Raw genomic sequence first — 16083 nt, 5'->3', positions numbered from 1 at the left:
GACGTGGGGCTGGTGGCCCCAACACGGCGGTCCGGTGCCAGAGGGTGAGCCATCATCCAGACCTCAGCCCAGGGACCACCACTCCCAGGAGAGCTCCCCTTGACCCCATAGGCTCCCTGGGGGGCAGCCCACCATACCCTAACTCATTTCTAGTGCAGAATTCATATGTTTTGTTGCTTGCATTTGTCACCCCTACGGTGCAGTAAAACCCAGGGCAAGGAACTGGGATCCTCCGTGCCTGGCGTTACGTCACACGCTAAGCATTCAATAAATACTTGCTGAACAAAGCAGGCATGTGGTCAGAGACGCAGTCAGGCTGAAATGAGCACACTCAGACCCACGAACGAGTGCTCAGAAGGGGCGGGGCCCAAGAAGAAGTGGCCATGGCCAAAGAGCTAAACCATCTTGCAAACTAAATACGGCGATCTGCTTTAAATAATCAAGTCATTAGAAAATACGTCAGCTGTAGAATGACAGGGCTCAACGACGGTGTACATCAAACATCAGGAGCTAACTGTCACAATACAAAGCAAAGCTTTTATACGGTCTTCGGTTTTCTTCAGGAATACACTACGTTACTGGCATTCCTCTTTAAAAACCAGAAGCACACGCTGCAAACGTGATACATCCACTTGCAAATTGCACTGTCACAAGCTCCCGCCCCGCTGTCCCTCTGCATCCCGTTTCCATGAGGAGAGAGTGCGTTGAGACTGAGACCCAGAGTAAGCCACCATGCTGATCCCAGCTCCAGCCACTCTCGCGGGAATGGAACCTCTGCTGTAAATGTCTAGATCCCTATTTTCCAAGCAGGTCATCCTCAATTCATTTCAGAGTTTGGCAGCACGGTGTTTCAATGTAACTGGGTCCAGCTGTCATTCTGAATGACAGTTTGTCATGCAGTAACTAAAATACCTTTCAGCGTACAGATCACTAACAAGGATAAATATTATTTCGAGAATAATAAAGCTCAATATAATTAATGAAAAACATCAGCAACTCTGACTCAAGTTTATTTGCTCAACATACTTCTCATAAAAGTACGTTAAGTGAGCGTTTCACAGAGAAAAAAAATAGTTCTTTCCAGCTATTCCACCCACCCTTAAAATAAGGAACTCAGTACCTTCCCTGCCACCCCACCGCAGCCCCGCAAGTGCAGCCTGGATCCCGAGGCCTGGCGGGAAAGGTGAGCAGTTCAGAACAGCACAGCCGAGGGTCAGGGCCTTTGGTCTCCCGGGGGGGGGGGGGGGGGGGGGGGGGTCACTTCAACCAGCACAGCAACAGCCAAACATGGGAAAAGAGTACTATTACCTAAACATATTATTACCTGGAAAAATCCATGCCTTATCCTATTTTATTCATAGGAAGAGATACACCAAACAACCTACAGTGTGAAAAATCATGCTTTGGTAAAGGGGAATCATTAAAGCTCAACTTTAAAAACCATGGCAAGTAAATAAATATATGCTACAAATAGTTTCTGCGTTGTGACACAGAATATTATTTGACCCAGTGTCTAACATTTTTGTCTGCAATATTCTTCTAATGTTGCACTGCTGGTGAATGAAAACCTGTGTTTTTGTCTGTGGAGAGGTGAAGCCAGCATCCCAAAGGCGGGGGCAGGGCAGGCTCCCAGAGGAGGGTCGGGCAGGGGTCCTGGCACTGGACCCCTGCAGGAAGAGAACCTAACTGTGAGGTCCTGACGCTGAATCAGACCCGCCTCAGTTTTCTTCTTGAAACTATTAACTCTACTTTAATAAAATGCTACAATTTTTAGAATTCTGACTTTATGAGACTGACAAAATTAGAAACAATTTTCAACACCCTCGGTTCCCTTCCTGTCATCTCTTCCTCCACCTTTTCTCTTATTCCTGAGCCGAATGTCCACAGGTCTGCCCCTCACCCTTGCACACAGCAAGGATGGGCGCTGACCACCAAAGCCACGCACTCACACACATTCCCACAAGAGAGAGGTGTCACACGCCCCAGCATACCAGCTTGTTAAAGAGAACGTGTTCACAAGTGCTGACTGCGTGTCAGGCTCATCACCACTGTCCCTTCCCCCTGACCGCGATGTAAACATTTGAATCTGTGATCCCCTTCTTCGTAACAAACATCCTCTATTTCAGTGTGCATCTGTTTTTTCCTCCACAGATAAAGGGTAGATGACTCTCTGATAGTTCAGAAAACCACACATAGTATGATCTGTTTCCCCAAGTTTTTAATACGCGACCTAGTAACTGAATCCGCTGTACACCTAATAACTAAGTTAGCTGTAGACCAAAAACAGAAGAGGCACACAACAAAAATAAAAGACCAAAAACATAATTTGAGCCACATGTACAGTGGCTCAAAATTGACTGATTTAAAATTGACTGATAGCCACATTAAAATAATAAAAATAAACAGGGCAAGTTCATATTAACACATATTCTATTGTAATAAAATAACATGAGGCAATACAGTCAGGATATTACTATTTCAATATGTAGCCAAGATGAAATTATTAAGAGATATTTTACACTCACTTTTTCCAACTAAGTCTTTGAAACTCAGCATGCGATTTACTCTCAAGCACACCTCAGCCCCGGCAGCCACACTGCAAGCACTCAACAGCCCCAAACTGCACTGGGGGCTGCTTCGGGCAGAGCAGCCAGACAAGCAAAAGGAGGTGGCGCTTTAGAACAAGGAGTGGATGTATAAAAAGACAAACCTGTAATGAGAAAAACCTTTTGACAGACTTAAGAGGGGCGTAACTATAGCCATGATTGATAAATCTTTAATAATTAAGACAACCTAGAATTCTACTGCAGTGGTGTAAAGGAGATAAATTGTTATTTCTTAAAAATACAAAAATAAATGCAATAGACAGATGATTATAGGACTGCACACTTGGAACTCATGTCATTAACCCACGTCACCCCAACAATTTTTTTAGAACATACAAAAATAAAGTGTTAAAACTAAAGCATCATCTTCAGAATATATATATTGTACTACGTTAACGAGTTCAAAAAGATTTGGGCAAGCTCTCCTGGAAACTTGTAAGTGGATAGGTAAGACGAAAGATGAATTTTAAATAGAAAGGGTTTTTTTTTTTTTTTAACTTTAAAACACAGGCTGTTTGATGCAAGCACACTAACAACCTCTTAAGTAAAAATAGATTGGAGGTGTTCTTTTTTAATGAAGTTGTTGAGATAAAACCACCATTGAATACCCCATAAGCAATGGAAACCTTGGTAATAAACGAGCTGGAGTCCTCCATCAACAATTACTTTTTCGGTGACAAGACAACACCTCGTCCCGTGACAGTGCCCCTGGTCTTTCGTCCCTGTCCGTGCCTTCTCAAGGGGACTGCAGCCTGACGAGCCTCTTCACTTCCCTGCCTGTCTAAACGGAGACTGTGTTAGGCTTTGCAAGGTAGGGAGAACAAAGGAAAGTATTAAGAATTTGTAGGGTCATAGCTGGGTACAGAGCTTTTCAGACAAGTTCTAGGATGACAGAATTGAGAGCAACACTACAGGCACAAAGCATATGAAAAACATGTAAATTTTTAAAGAAATATTACTATGGTCTGTGTATCTCTATTCCTCATAATACTCAAGGAATAGGAGTGAAGAACCACCCGAGTCACACAGAAATTACTTCATTCACTGGAGGCTCTTCTTCTGGTTCCACAAACACAGAGACTGGTCCATGCGGAATTTATAAATGTAACATACAAATATGGCCTCAGAGTGTCTCATCCGTGTTGCCAGTGGAGACCAGTTTGAATCAAACACCCTCACCTGCTCTTTGAAGACAAATGCCGAGTGCACTACACCAGACGGAGACGGACAAATGCCCTGTGGCCGCATCGACACGAGAGGCCCAGAGTGGCCCAACGTGGAGAGAGGGGTGGTGACCGCCAGGGCCTGGGGGAGGGCTTGGGCCGCTGCTGACGGGGCACAGAGCTCCACGCTGGGAACAGGAAAAACTTCCGGAGCCATGGCAATGGCTGCACAACAATGCTTATGTGTTCAACTAGGGCCATCTAACAGCATTCTGGAAAGGTTAAGCTGGTAAATTTTGTTATCTATATTTCACTACAATAAAAAGAAAGAAAGGCATAAGGACTTTGAGCTGGGCTAGCCTAGCAATACACCTAGCAGCAATGATATTTGAAAAAACTAAAATTAAAAAAAACAAAAAACCATCTTACTTCTGGAGACACATTTACCAGCAACATTAAAAATACAACTATTTAGCCCTGACCTGTAGCGCTCAGTTGATTAGGCATGGTCCCGCAAAGCTAAGGGTCGTGGGTTCGATTCCCTGTCAGGGCACACTCCTGGGCTGCATTTGGTCCCCAGTCCGGGCATGCACAAGAGGCAACCAATCAACACTTCTCTCCCTCACCTTCTCCCTCCCTCCCCTCCTCTCTAAAAAAATGAATGGATAAAATATTTTTAAAAAATACAGTTTCTTTATTAAAATGCCCATGCCTGTTTGGGCATTGTTGAAAATAAGTGTGCTGGGTATATAAAATTATTTAAAAACAACTGACATAGTAATATAGTATCTAAATTAATACAACATATTGAAACCAGTCTTTAAATGTGAGCATTCAGATGGCTCAGTTGGAATCACTCACTTGCCAAGGGCAGTGCTTACACCCATTCTTGGTTGGATTTAGCAAGAACGACATTTTCAAATGTTACAGCTTTGTAAGAATAGTGTAGTAAACTACATGGTGTTTTGCCCCCTGAAAATCATCTGTGCTCCTTTGGAGACGAACAGAGTAGAGAAACAGGGCAATTCAGAAATAACATAGAGAAAGGGCTTTGGAAAAATGCGTGGGAACACCCTCCCTGTGTCTGCTCCAGAACCCTACTTCAGAACCTCCGCTTCCTCACGGTAGGGACAAAGCAATTTTTCATATGCCCAATGAGTATCTGAACTCTGGCAGTAGAACACTAGGTTAGGATTACTCAGTACTTTAGTTAACCACCACTTTAAGTATTCTGAGCCTGCTTGAGTTTTAAAAATTGGCGGGCGGGGGGCGGCATCCTTTTATATTAAAGCTATAAACTAGAAGCCGAAGTGAGCTGACACAGTGAAGCAGCAGCACCAGGGTGAGATTTAAAAGCACTGGACCAAGAGTCAGGAAACCCTGGCGCCAACCCCTGGCCCGTGACAGCCTGCGGGACCCTCGCACGCCGGGGTCTCTCTCCCGCCTTGCTCTGGAAAGCGACCTGGCATGGCTACTCCCCAGGTGGGAAGATGCGAGCACCCTAGCCCATCTCGGGTACCCAGAAACTTTCTTTTAAACACTACCCATGCTTCTATACACCTCAAGATGTCTATCCTTCGCCCTCAAAGAAAAACAAACTGAAATGTTGAAACAAGAGAGAAACATAAATTAAAAGAACCAGAATAGCTAAAGACGACAAGATCTGTATTCAAACAAGAAGTGACCAAAACAAGCAAACTAAATCAAAGGTGAAAAAATCTTCACCCAAAAAAGAGTCGCGAAGCAGCACAAAATCTCAGACTCCGTGTTAAGTGTGCAATGTACCAAGCTGAGTAAGCTGGCCTGATCTCAGAGGATCCCGTCTCTAGGGGAGTCTGGGAGGTAAACAAATGATTAAGACAGAGCGCTAATGCAAGGTGTGCCCAAAACGCTGTGGGAGAGCACGGGGGAGGGGGGTGGGGTGCAGAGCTTTTAGGGGAGACTTGGGAAGACATCACTTACATAATGACAGGAGGTAAATCTTGAGACCTAAACAGTTCTTTAGACAAAAGATGGAAGAACACAGTAATTTCAAAAACGCACTGATTATTTAGCAAGTAACAGTCAGCAGAGTACAAAAAATACTCTTCCATTGCTGACTCACATCTCATAAAATGTTAAAAATAACCTAAATACTTCATTTAAATTCAAGGACTTTGAAAGGGTAATCAAGTTATAGAGAATTAGTACAAATCAAGTAAAATAATTCTATGACATTTTATAATAAAATGTTGCTTATACAATTAGAACCAAAAACACTTCTCTATTAAGACACCAAACTTAGTTTAACTTAGAAAAACAATGACTATTATTACCTCACTGAAGATGTTACATTTCAGATCAGGAAGATAAAAATGAGGTAACACATCATATGCTTAGCACAGTGCCTGGCAAAGACTCAGTTGAGTATAAGCATACGCTGTTACCTTCATCATCATCATCATCGTTAAAGGTCATGGCACGTTTGGAAGAACAACAGACCAGAACTGTCTAGCTCTGAGTCTCATTTCTGCAGTGAAGCTGCTTTCCAACCCTGCACAAGCCTCCCAGCTGCAGCCACCGTTTACTTCGCGTGTGGAAGTGAACCCACACTCACTGCAAAGGGGCTGGGAGAGGATGCTGAAAACACAAGGTATGAAACTGAGCCCAGTCCATAAAAGCCAATTCCCTCCCCACACACGAAAAATTTTTCAACAGTAGAAATATTCACATACCATTTTTAAATCAGCTGCACTTTACTGCTCTCAGAAAATGAAAGTATTTGCTAAAGAGAAATAAACCTAGACATTCACATTTCCATAAAATTTGCTATTAATCAGTGTTTGCTCTAATTCAGTAAACAGAGAGGAATCACAATTATTAGGAATCGTATTACCTAGACTATAGTACAATTCCATCCATAACTCATTTGTCTTATCCAAGCAAATAAGGTATATGCGGTAGTTCATACAATTAACACTAATATATAATAAATCTACTCTTCATATATAAAACAAAAGTAGTATTGCACACTACTGTTCTGGCGCACAGCAGTATCTGAAGTATCTACTTCTGCCCAGTGAAAAGGCATACAATTCAAAGGCAGTTACCATTTTGAACAGTGTATAGCCGAGTGTTCCCCCAAATGCACAGGTGTTCACAAAACAGCCCTTGCTAAACCACCACTGCATACAGACCCATCGAACCGCGCGGCCTTCTCTCTGCTCCCTGGGAATACTTGCCGAGTCCACGGTGGGCAGCACTGCCCGCCACAGCTTCCACAGTCACCTCTTCACGGCAGGCTGCCCTTTGGGGGTAATTTTTAATAATGGAGAAGACGCCAGCTCCTGCATCTCTGCTACTTAACACCTAGATAACCCTGTCTAACCACTTCACATTTCCCACAGCCTGTGTTTCCCAATCTGCAAAGGAGGAAAGGCATCTGAAAAGAAAAGAGGGTTTGCTGAGGATCAGTTAATGCGAGCAATTCCACACGTGCACTGCAGCTACTAAAAGTAGTCTAACTTTTTTCTAAAACAAATAGTCACAAACAGTTTTTACCTCTCTAACTGGTCCCTCAGGCTTGACACTCAAGCAGCCCTCTAAATACTCCCGCTAAGGCCCCCAGAGGGAGGTGCTACTTTCCTAGGAGGTCCTCCTGGATCTACCTGTGAGCTCACTCAGGTGAGGAGAGAGAGGGAAGGGATTCTGGGCAAAGAAACTGGCATAACCACATATCTATTCTTTCCCAGTTTTCCATCGACCTCACTCAAAACAGGAAATCAGAAAAGCGGCCCCAGGCACAGTTAGAGACCATGCAAGACCCAGGAGAACAGAGGCCCTGTGTGCCACTAGCAGACTGCGCTCTGTGGGCCCCTGGGGCCATTCTATGACGGGCTCACCTGGCTCAGGTGCAGCTCACCTTAGCAATATTGATTTTGTATTAACTAGCAATAAAGGTTCCTTCTTTCTTGAAATATATCAAGTCCTTTGCCAAGTTAATATTGTCTTATGATTTGTGCTATAATACTTAATACCCAATGTTTTTAAATTTTTTAATTTAGAAAATTAGTCAGGAATCATGGGGATGAAGTGGAAAGAAACCCAAGCCACACTGCCTTAAGCGAAACCGGAAATGCGCTAGCGCACTGTTCTGAGAATCTGAGAGGTGGCTGACGCGAGGGCTCTGCGGACACCATGGGCAACCCACGCCTGGGTTCTAGGTGCATCTAGCTCCCATCTCCAGAATACTCTCCTAATGGTGGCAACTTACATGCTAACCTCTGGGCAGCTCCAGTGATGAGCCTCTTTGTTCTCCCCCAGACTGAAAGTTATGGAGCTGTCTCAGATGTGCAGTTAAATTTTTAACCAGTATCTGCTGTTGCTGGGCCAGGTTTAGCTGCTGTTTCTGGAGAGCAGAAAGCCATCCATGGAAACCCCAAGCCACAGGAACCTAGAAGGAATGAGTCCCCAAAGGAATTTCAAAAAACCTAGCCCCGTTGGCAGCAGAAACAATGGATTCTAGGCAGCGGAAACCAACAGAAACCTACAACATTCTAGCCCTGGGCTGCCCATCCGCTCTACCAACACCCTTTGTTCCCTACATACAACACTGTAAGTTCCCCGATTTAACAACACTGCTATCGCAGGCACAGCAAAAACGCACTCACCATCTCACCACAGGGAACCAGGAGACCAAGGCACTGTCAAGCTACCGCACCCAGCTAGAGATCTGAAACCTCTGAGTTACGAACAGCTGGCCAGATCTAAAGGGGCATTCTTTTGGGCGGCACCTCATAATCTGACCACAGAGCTACATAGTGGGCTTATGAAGAAGGTAAGACAGACCAGGGTCCCTCATTTGGGGCACACACCGCACACCAGCCCTGGCAGGGAACCTCCTCGGGCAGCCGGCAGAAGCAGTCCTGTCTACTATCCCGCATGCCTAGGTTTTCCTTCTTCCTACCGCTTCCACAGCCCACTTCCCTTACTCAGACCTGCCTTGGAAACACAAGAACACGGGCCTGTTTACCAGGCTGGAGTTTACCCTGGAAGTTTCCCTAAAAGCTCAGTAAGCCTTTGGTCAATTTACTTCCTGCAAGTGGCTGGATTAGCAGCCAAAGCCACAGATCTTGTCAGGACACAGCAGCCCACCTGGATCTCCACCTTCCCAGTTTCACAGCCCTGTCCTGTTCCACAGGAAGAGGCAGGCTCATCCCCTTAACCCTAAGCTCAAGGCCTTTCCTCGAGCAACTGTGCAGCAACAGCCGAGGCAGGAGGCACAGCTGTCCCAGCCCCCGTTCCTGCTGGTCCTCATTTACAGCCTGTAGTGACTGGACTGCTCCCTTGACCAGAGGCCTGCAAATGCACACGAGGTGCTTGGGAGAAGGTAATAAAACATGGGGTACAAAAACAATGTGGCCTTTCAACCTTGAAGGTTCGCAGTGTGTATTCAGTTCTCTGCTGTCTTGGATGATGACTATGGGCAGAAAGGGCTTCTCTTACTCGGAAAGACAACATTCTCCTCCCTCTATGATTTCAAGCACGCCAGCTTGGACCAAAGCGAATCTCTCTCTTAAAGGCAGTACCAAAGGCCCCAAGAAATGGCCAAAACACTCTCGTGTCACTAAAGTTCCAGCCTCAGTAGTTTCATGGGCAAAGATAACAAAGGTGACAACTTAAAACAGCTAGTCTGTGATCCCTTAAAAGAAATCGGTAGGGAAAGCAGGGAATCCCTGCCTTGTACACCATTTCAACATTTAAGGTCTGTTCCTTACAATGTCCCATTTCCAGTTTCTACTGTCTGTTTATAAAGATCCTTTCCACTTACAAGGGACAAGAACCCTGTTTGAATGGACTTGCAACTAACAGCAGTAAGCTTTAAAAGGGAGTTTTATGGTCAGAAGATTACTGTGGGCACAGAAAACTCCAGGTTCTCAAGCAGAATCACAGATACATTTCTTGCTCTTGGGTTCCTACGTGGCCAAAGTCTAACTCAGGCTCAGCATCCAGCAGAAAGGGCTCCAGCCCAGGCCCTGTCACTGAGCCTGGGGCTACCCATTACATCACCTACAGGGAGAGCACCTGCGAGACCAACAGACACGAGCTACGCACTAGGCCCAAAGTAGGGCAGGTGCTAACAATCATCCTTAAATTTCTATTCAATGCATCATATATACTTTGTTAATAATAACACAATCTTTGTTATGTGCTTATATATTTAACACACATTATGGCTACTAAAAAGTTTTTATCAGATTCTTACTGCAGGATACCAGATTAAAATAACATTTACATATATAATAATGGCTACATAGATAATATCATACATATTCAACACACACTTGTAGTCATAGGAATAGACAAGGCATTAATTTCAGAGGAGTCTAGTCTATTTCCGGATCTTGGGTCTGGTCCCTACTATGGCACAGAACTTCAGAAACTGGTCTCCTGCCTAATAATGTTATCCCGCATACTCAACATGCATTAAAGTATCCTAGAGCCACAAATATGAAAAGGAAGTCCAAGACAGGCTCCTTGCCTCTCGAAGTGCACAGTGTGGGAGGGGAGCTGCCCACCAACCACGGCACCAGAGAGGGAAAGCCGTCTGCACATGTGAGAGAGACATACTGACGGTGCGCAACGTGTGAGAAGTACAGGAAAGAAACGAAAAAAAACTATGAAACTTATGCAAAATGATATTTAAATGGTCAAAAATGTGGATGACTGATTTTATAACACAGCTCCATCAATGAACCAACACGGGGGTTGGGTCTGCTAGAACCAATGAACTTCCTTCCATTATGGTGGAGAAAGTACACAAAAGAAGAGGGATCCTTGAGCTACATTTAAGTAACAGCATAGTAGTTGCCAAAAACAAATTAGCAATATACAAAATAGTTATTTAAAATTAATGTAACCTGATTACACACTGACTATAAAATATTTGCTGCTTTAGTGTCGTTATATGACCAAGTTAGTATTTCTGTGGAAAACCTCAGAACTCAAGATTCTGAAACTTCATTATTTACATAGGCATTTTAATTTAATTTTCAACACCCAACAGTAAGAGTATGTTAAAATGAAAAGCTTACATTTCAACATAAATTAAAATGCAAGAAATTCCCTTTAATATAAATAAATGTGGTTTTATTAATATTAAGGGCTTACATGATTCTAAAATATAACTTCATATTTTTTTAACAAATTTAGTTCAAATGCAGAACATACCTCTTCTTTGTGAAATTTTAATTACCTTTAATTGAAAATTATTCTGATTATCAAGCTTCAAACAAGCAAAAAAAACTCCAAGGAATAAAAGTTACTGTCACATACAAGTATAGAAGAATAACTTAAAAATTTCCTTTTAACCAAAATACTATGTTCAATGTGCCAAGACAGAGGAAGTTAGCCCACAAAATCCCCTCAAATCCCCTTGTTATGCTTTCTATACAGTATACACAATGAATCATTAAATGTGGAAAAAATATCAGAGGAACTATCATTTTCTACAACTAAAGATACACTGATATATCATTACACAGTAATTCATGGGGAAAAATCTATAAATTAAACAGTATAGAATTACAGACAGCTATTCAAAAAAGTCCCCATTCTGCACTCTTTCATCAAGTAAACATTATAATCCTTTCCCTTTTCTGAAAATTTTTATATTAAGCTTTTTGATAAAAAAGAACTCCCATGTTACAAATAAAGAACACATGATTTTTACATAGCATTTACTTCGAAGAACGAAAAACCAGACACATGTTAAGGAAGCAACGGATTGAGTAGTACGCTGCTTTATAACTCAGTCAACAAAAAAATTTTCTACATTAAATGCTCTAATAATGCCACATTAGTTAATTCCTCCCTGAGCCAAAGTTTGTTGATGATCAGTTTCTTTCACTGGTGAAGCTACAATGCAAAACCCTTGACAATATGCTCTTGAAAGGTTATTTACATACCAGCCTACTCACCTCCCTAATGCTCTCCATCCACCCTGTACCTGAATGTTTTAAGTCAATGATAATATCATTGTACAAAATATCCATCTACCACAGAAATCATTCACTTTACTCCTCATTGCATTAGTGATTTTTGAACAAACCCCCACAATCCACCTGAGTAATGGAAACACATTTCTGCCTCTGGTAAACACAAGCAGGAAAATCACAGCCACGGCTGTGGTGAAGGAAGTCCCATTTTCACTGGAAGCTTAAACTTCCTCTGCAAAACTATTAATTCTTTGGGCGAGGCATGTGAGAAACAGCACCTAAAAACCACATATTAGTATTCTCTTATTATATACAAAGGGTATACAAGAAAAAACAGAAAGAAAAGTATTTTGACAAAGGTGGCTGAGACAAGAGCATTGTTTAGGGTAGAAACTATTTTGAAGTTTATTAGTTTTTTCTGTGATAGATATTAAACTATTTTTAGCTAAAATTTTTATTTAATGTTTTAAATTAAGACTAAAAATTGGGGAAAGACTCATTTTAGAGATAATATTAGAGGTTTCCAATCTCTAACAAGTCACTAAGTGAGCTAAATGGATTTTACTGGATTTACTTATTAAGCAAATAGAATTAAGTTTTGATAATTATTCTTTAAATTCCTAAGATTTCCAAGTATTTTCAGAATCAGCTTAAGTTTTCACATGACATTGTGAGTATATTGGAAGGATAAAGCCCTAAACCTATAATTCAAGTAATATGACATTTCATATGATCGATTAAGAACAGTAAATAGCTCCTTCTGTCATCTATTCGTTTCCCCAGAAAGTTTCCACTTAAAAACTTACTGCATTCTTTAAATTCACACTAAGACATTTTAACCCTAACTTTGTATCCCAAAACGCGACGCAGTGAACGAGGTGTTAAGTGGGTGTGGGGACGCACCATCTCAGTACTGCCTTACTTCCGATCACTCTAAGCTCACTGTGAAGTTCATCCCTACAACAACGTTGCACTGGGACCGCAGGCCAGATTTTCGCTGCACTTAAGAGACTTCAATGTCTTTTTTACCTCAACAGAAATATTCCACTTCCTTTCTTACTCTGCTGTGTGTCCACAGAACCCCATCTGTCAGGGCTGACCCAGCAGACCGCCCGGCTGCCAGCCCGGCGTCTGCAAGTCAGTTTCTAGCTCGGGAGGGCTCACTGCCGCCGACTAGGTTAAAGTGCCTTAAATAAGCCTGCAAACAGTTACTGAAACCACCTCCCACCAAAATGGGTGCTGGTTCGATGAAAACTGGAAAAACACTTGAAGTGTGTTCTTCTAAATGTACAGGAACACACGTGCTGCAAACATGTTAACATATTTTGAGATCCCACCTCTTTCTTTTAAAAAGAATTAAAAAAAGCAAGTACCGGCCTATTTACCGCTGGTTAAAACTAAAACTCCCAACAATATTTCTATCAGTGTTCTGAAAAGAATTTGGTTCTATCAATGGGGTAACATTAGCCAAACTTACAACTGACTTTTGCGTTGATAAATTTAAAGGGCAGGAAAAGGTGTTCTGTGTTTAAACAGTAATAACTATAACAAAGAAAGAGATTCATCTATCTTTGACTTGCACACTAGCAAAAAGAAAAAAAACAGCTCTAAATTTGCTGTGAATTTATGAGGTTCATCAACTGTCCGCGTTCTCTAACCCAGGCACCGCTGCTTCGGCTGCAGCTTCCTTTCAATTTTCCAGTAGGTCAAATAAAAAGAATAGCTTAGCTGAAAAATGAGACTACATGGGTGTTAAAAAATCTCATTGTAAGCATATTTTTTATATTGCCGTGACTCCACACCAAATACAAGAGTCAACTGATTGCTCTTGATTTTAAACTTGTCTTCCAAAACCCAACCTCAATGTATGTCACAGACTATTGCAAAGGACACTGTTGAGAAGCTTTGCTGCAGCCAAAGCTGCGGTGTACAAACCATTAAAAATGAACTACTCTGAATTACATGCAACGCATGATTCCCCTCCCCTTGGTTCTTCCCATTCTTCCTCTTGACATCCTGAAGGCCTCTTAGCCTCTGTCGACAGCGCAAAATATTAAGTCACACACAATTCTGCAGCAACTCTCTTACAGAGTTAAAAAACAAAACAAAACAAAACTGGGGCTGCATCCAACACCTTTCCATTAGTCGCCATCCATGTGCCACACTGCCCAAGACAACCACAGAAACCAACCTGTATGATTTGGTGCCCTCACATTTTAACATCTCGTGGGCGCACAAACGCACGCACACGAAAGAGGTCAGAGTACGCAAGGCAACGTTACAAAGAAAGGCTGCCTAAAAGGAGATGGGGGTTGCGGGGGGACACAGCCAAGCCACTCTCCATCACATCCTTGCTTCGGGACATTTTTAAAAGCAGATGCAAAACTGCACCACTTTCCTCCTCCCTCAAAAACATCGCAGCCCAATGGCTCAAGTTCGAGCTCAAGCGCTCCTCGCAGGTCAGAAGCACCGGGGTCAGGGGCATGTGATCCAGGGGCAGGGCTTTCGGCCCCACAGAGCGACACCACGGACAAGGAACAGTGTGGGAGGAAGAGCCCCTGGGAAAAGGGGGCCTCCGCTCCTCCAGCTGAACTCTCGGACCGACCCCAAACCTGCACCGCACGCAGAGGGTGACTGATCGCGGTCTGGAGGAGCGCTAACCGGCGGCACCAAGTTGGGTGCTGCGCTCATCTGGAAGGAGGGACCCAAGGGGCGAGGGGAGGTGGTGCGCTGAGCCAGCGCGCGGTCGGCTCCCCTACGGGCCCCAGGGCCGAAGGCTCCGCGCCCGCGGGGACGCGCAGCAGTGGCCCCGGGGCGCGAGGGCCGCTGGGGGCAGCGGGGGCGGGGAGGTAGGCAGGGAGCGCGCTGGGGCCCTTACCAGGTTCAGCACAGTCTCCACGATGTCCCTGTTGCTGACCTCGCCGACCTGTATGAGTCCGATCAACACTGCAAATTTCATCCGGATGTTGCGGATCGGCACTGAAGGGTTGATCATCCCCGCGGGCAATACCACCGGGCCAGAGCCGCAGCCGGACGCCCCCCTCGGCTCTCCCATCCCGCTGCCCCCGCCGCCTCCGCCTCCGCCTCCGGCCCCGACGGCGAGGAGCCCCGCGGGCTGCGGCTCTAGCCCCGGGCCCGGGCCCGGCTTCTCGCTCGCCATGCGCCCCCCTCCCGAGGAGCAGGCAGGAGCAGAGGCGCGGCGGCCGTCGGTACCGTTACACCTGCCTCGGCCCCCGCCCCCCGGCCGCCGCCGCGGAGCCCCAGCATCCACCGGCGCCAGGCGCCGGGCCCTCTCGCCGCCCGCGCCTCAGCCCGCCCGGCCGCAGCCCTCCCCGGCGCAGGCCTTGGGGGACTCGTAGGCGGATGCCCGGCGAAGGCGGCGCCTCGAACCGCTGCCCCGCGAGCAGCGGCGCCCGCCCAGCAGCTGAGCCTCCGCTGCCACCTCTCGCTCCCCCTCCCGGGCGGTCCGACTCTGCCCGCCCCTCGCCGAGATGCTGCCGCCGCCCCGAAGAGCCCTGGCGCGCGGGCCGCGGGCCCCGGCGCCGACCGCGGCTGGAGCCCCGGCGGTGGCCGACGCTGCGGACGCTGCCCCCGCCGCCGCTGCAGACGCCGCCGTTGTCGTGAAGCCCGACGCCGCGCTCACGCCGCCATGTTGCCGCCCCCTGCCTGCGGTAGCGGCCACTGCGCCTGCGCGGTGCCTCCGGGGGCGGGGCCCTCGCGCGCCCCCTCGCCAGCCCAGCCCTCCTTCCCTGCCCACCCAGCCGCCCTGACACCCCCGACCCCTCCCCCAGCCCCCCTGAACGGATAGACAGGTGAGCAGGTGCACGGGGACCGCTGCCAGACCCTGGGGAGAGCTGACAGCGGCGGAAGGGGGGTGGCTTCCCCGCGGCTTGTCCCTCGCGGGTGGCTTCTCGCTGCGGGAAGGGCACTGTGTGTGTGTCTCGCCTTTGCTACCATCTCCTCCTTCCCTCCACATCCTCTTGCTGGGAGGAGGTGAGCATCGCCTTGCTCGGCGTCGTCTCCAGCAGCTGCTCCAGGCAGCGCCACGTGCCTGGGAAGGTGGGGCAGTGGCGGACGACCTATTTCTGCCCCTCTACCCCTTCCTCACAGCCCTGCCTGCGCCCCTGGAATTACCGAAAGGAAAAGGGGCTAGTGAAGCGGGAACGAACGCCGGGGGGGGGGGGGTGGCGGGGAGGGTGACCCTGACTCGGCGTCGCTGGGGGAAGGATGCGGAAGACCTGGAAGAGGCTGACACCTGCCCGCGGGGGCTCCACCTAAAGGAGAGCTCCCTCAACGAGCAGCTCTGGAGCTCGCCTCCCAGCCCCGAAAGGCTGCACC

General features: G+C 46.1%; 1 protein-coding gene across 2 annotated transcripts in view; it reads right to left on the bottom strand.

Moving 5' to 3' along the window:
* NBEA (neurobeachin) overlaps positions 1–15421 on the bottom strand; it is a 470020-nt gene extending 454599 nt beyond the window's left edge. For both annotated transcript variants that reach the window (XM_053916392.1, XM_053916393.1), the window contains exon 1: positions 14624–15421. In XM_053916392.1, coding sequence (XP_053772367.1) covers positions 14624–14905 — 282 coding nt within the window. In that variant the 5' untranslated portion in view covers positions 14906–15421. The remainder of the gene's footprint in view (positions 1–14623) is intronic.
* Positions 15422–16083: the final 662 nt, after the last annotated feature.

The sequence above is a fragment of the Desmodus rotundus genome, chromosome 13, assembly GCF_022682495.2.
Source record: "Desmodus rotundus isolate HL8 chromosome 13, HLdesRot8A.1, whole genome shotgun sequence".
Lineage (NCBI taxonomy): Eukaryota > Metazoa > Chordata > Mammalia > Chiroptera > Phyllostomidae > Desmodus > Desmodus rotundus.
Note: the sequence above shows the minus strand (reverse complement) of the source record. Positions and strands in the feature narration are given on the sequence as shown.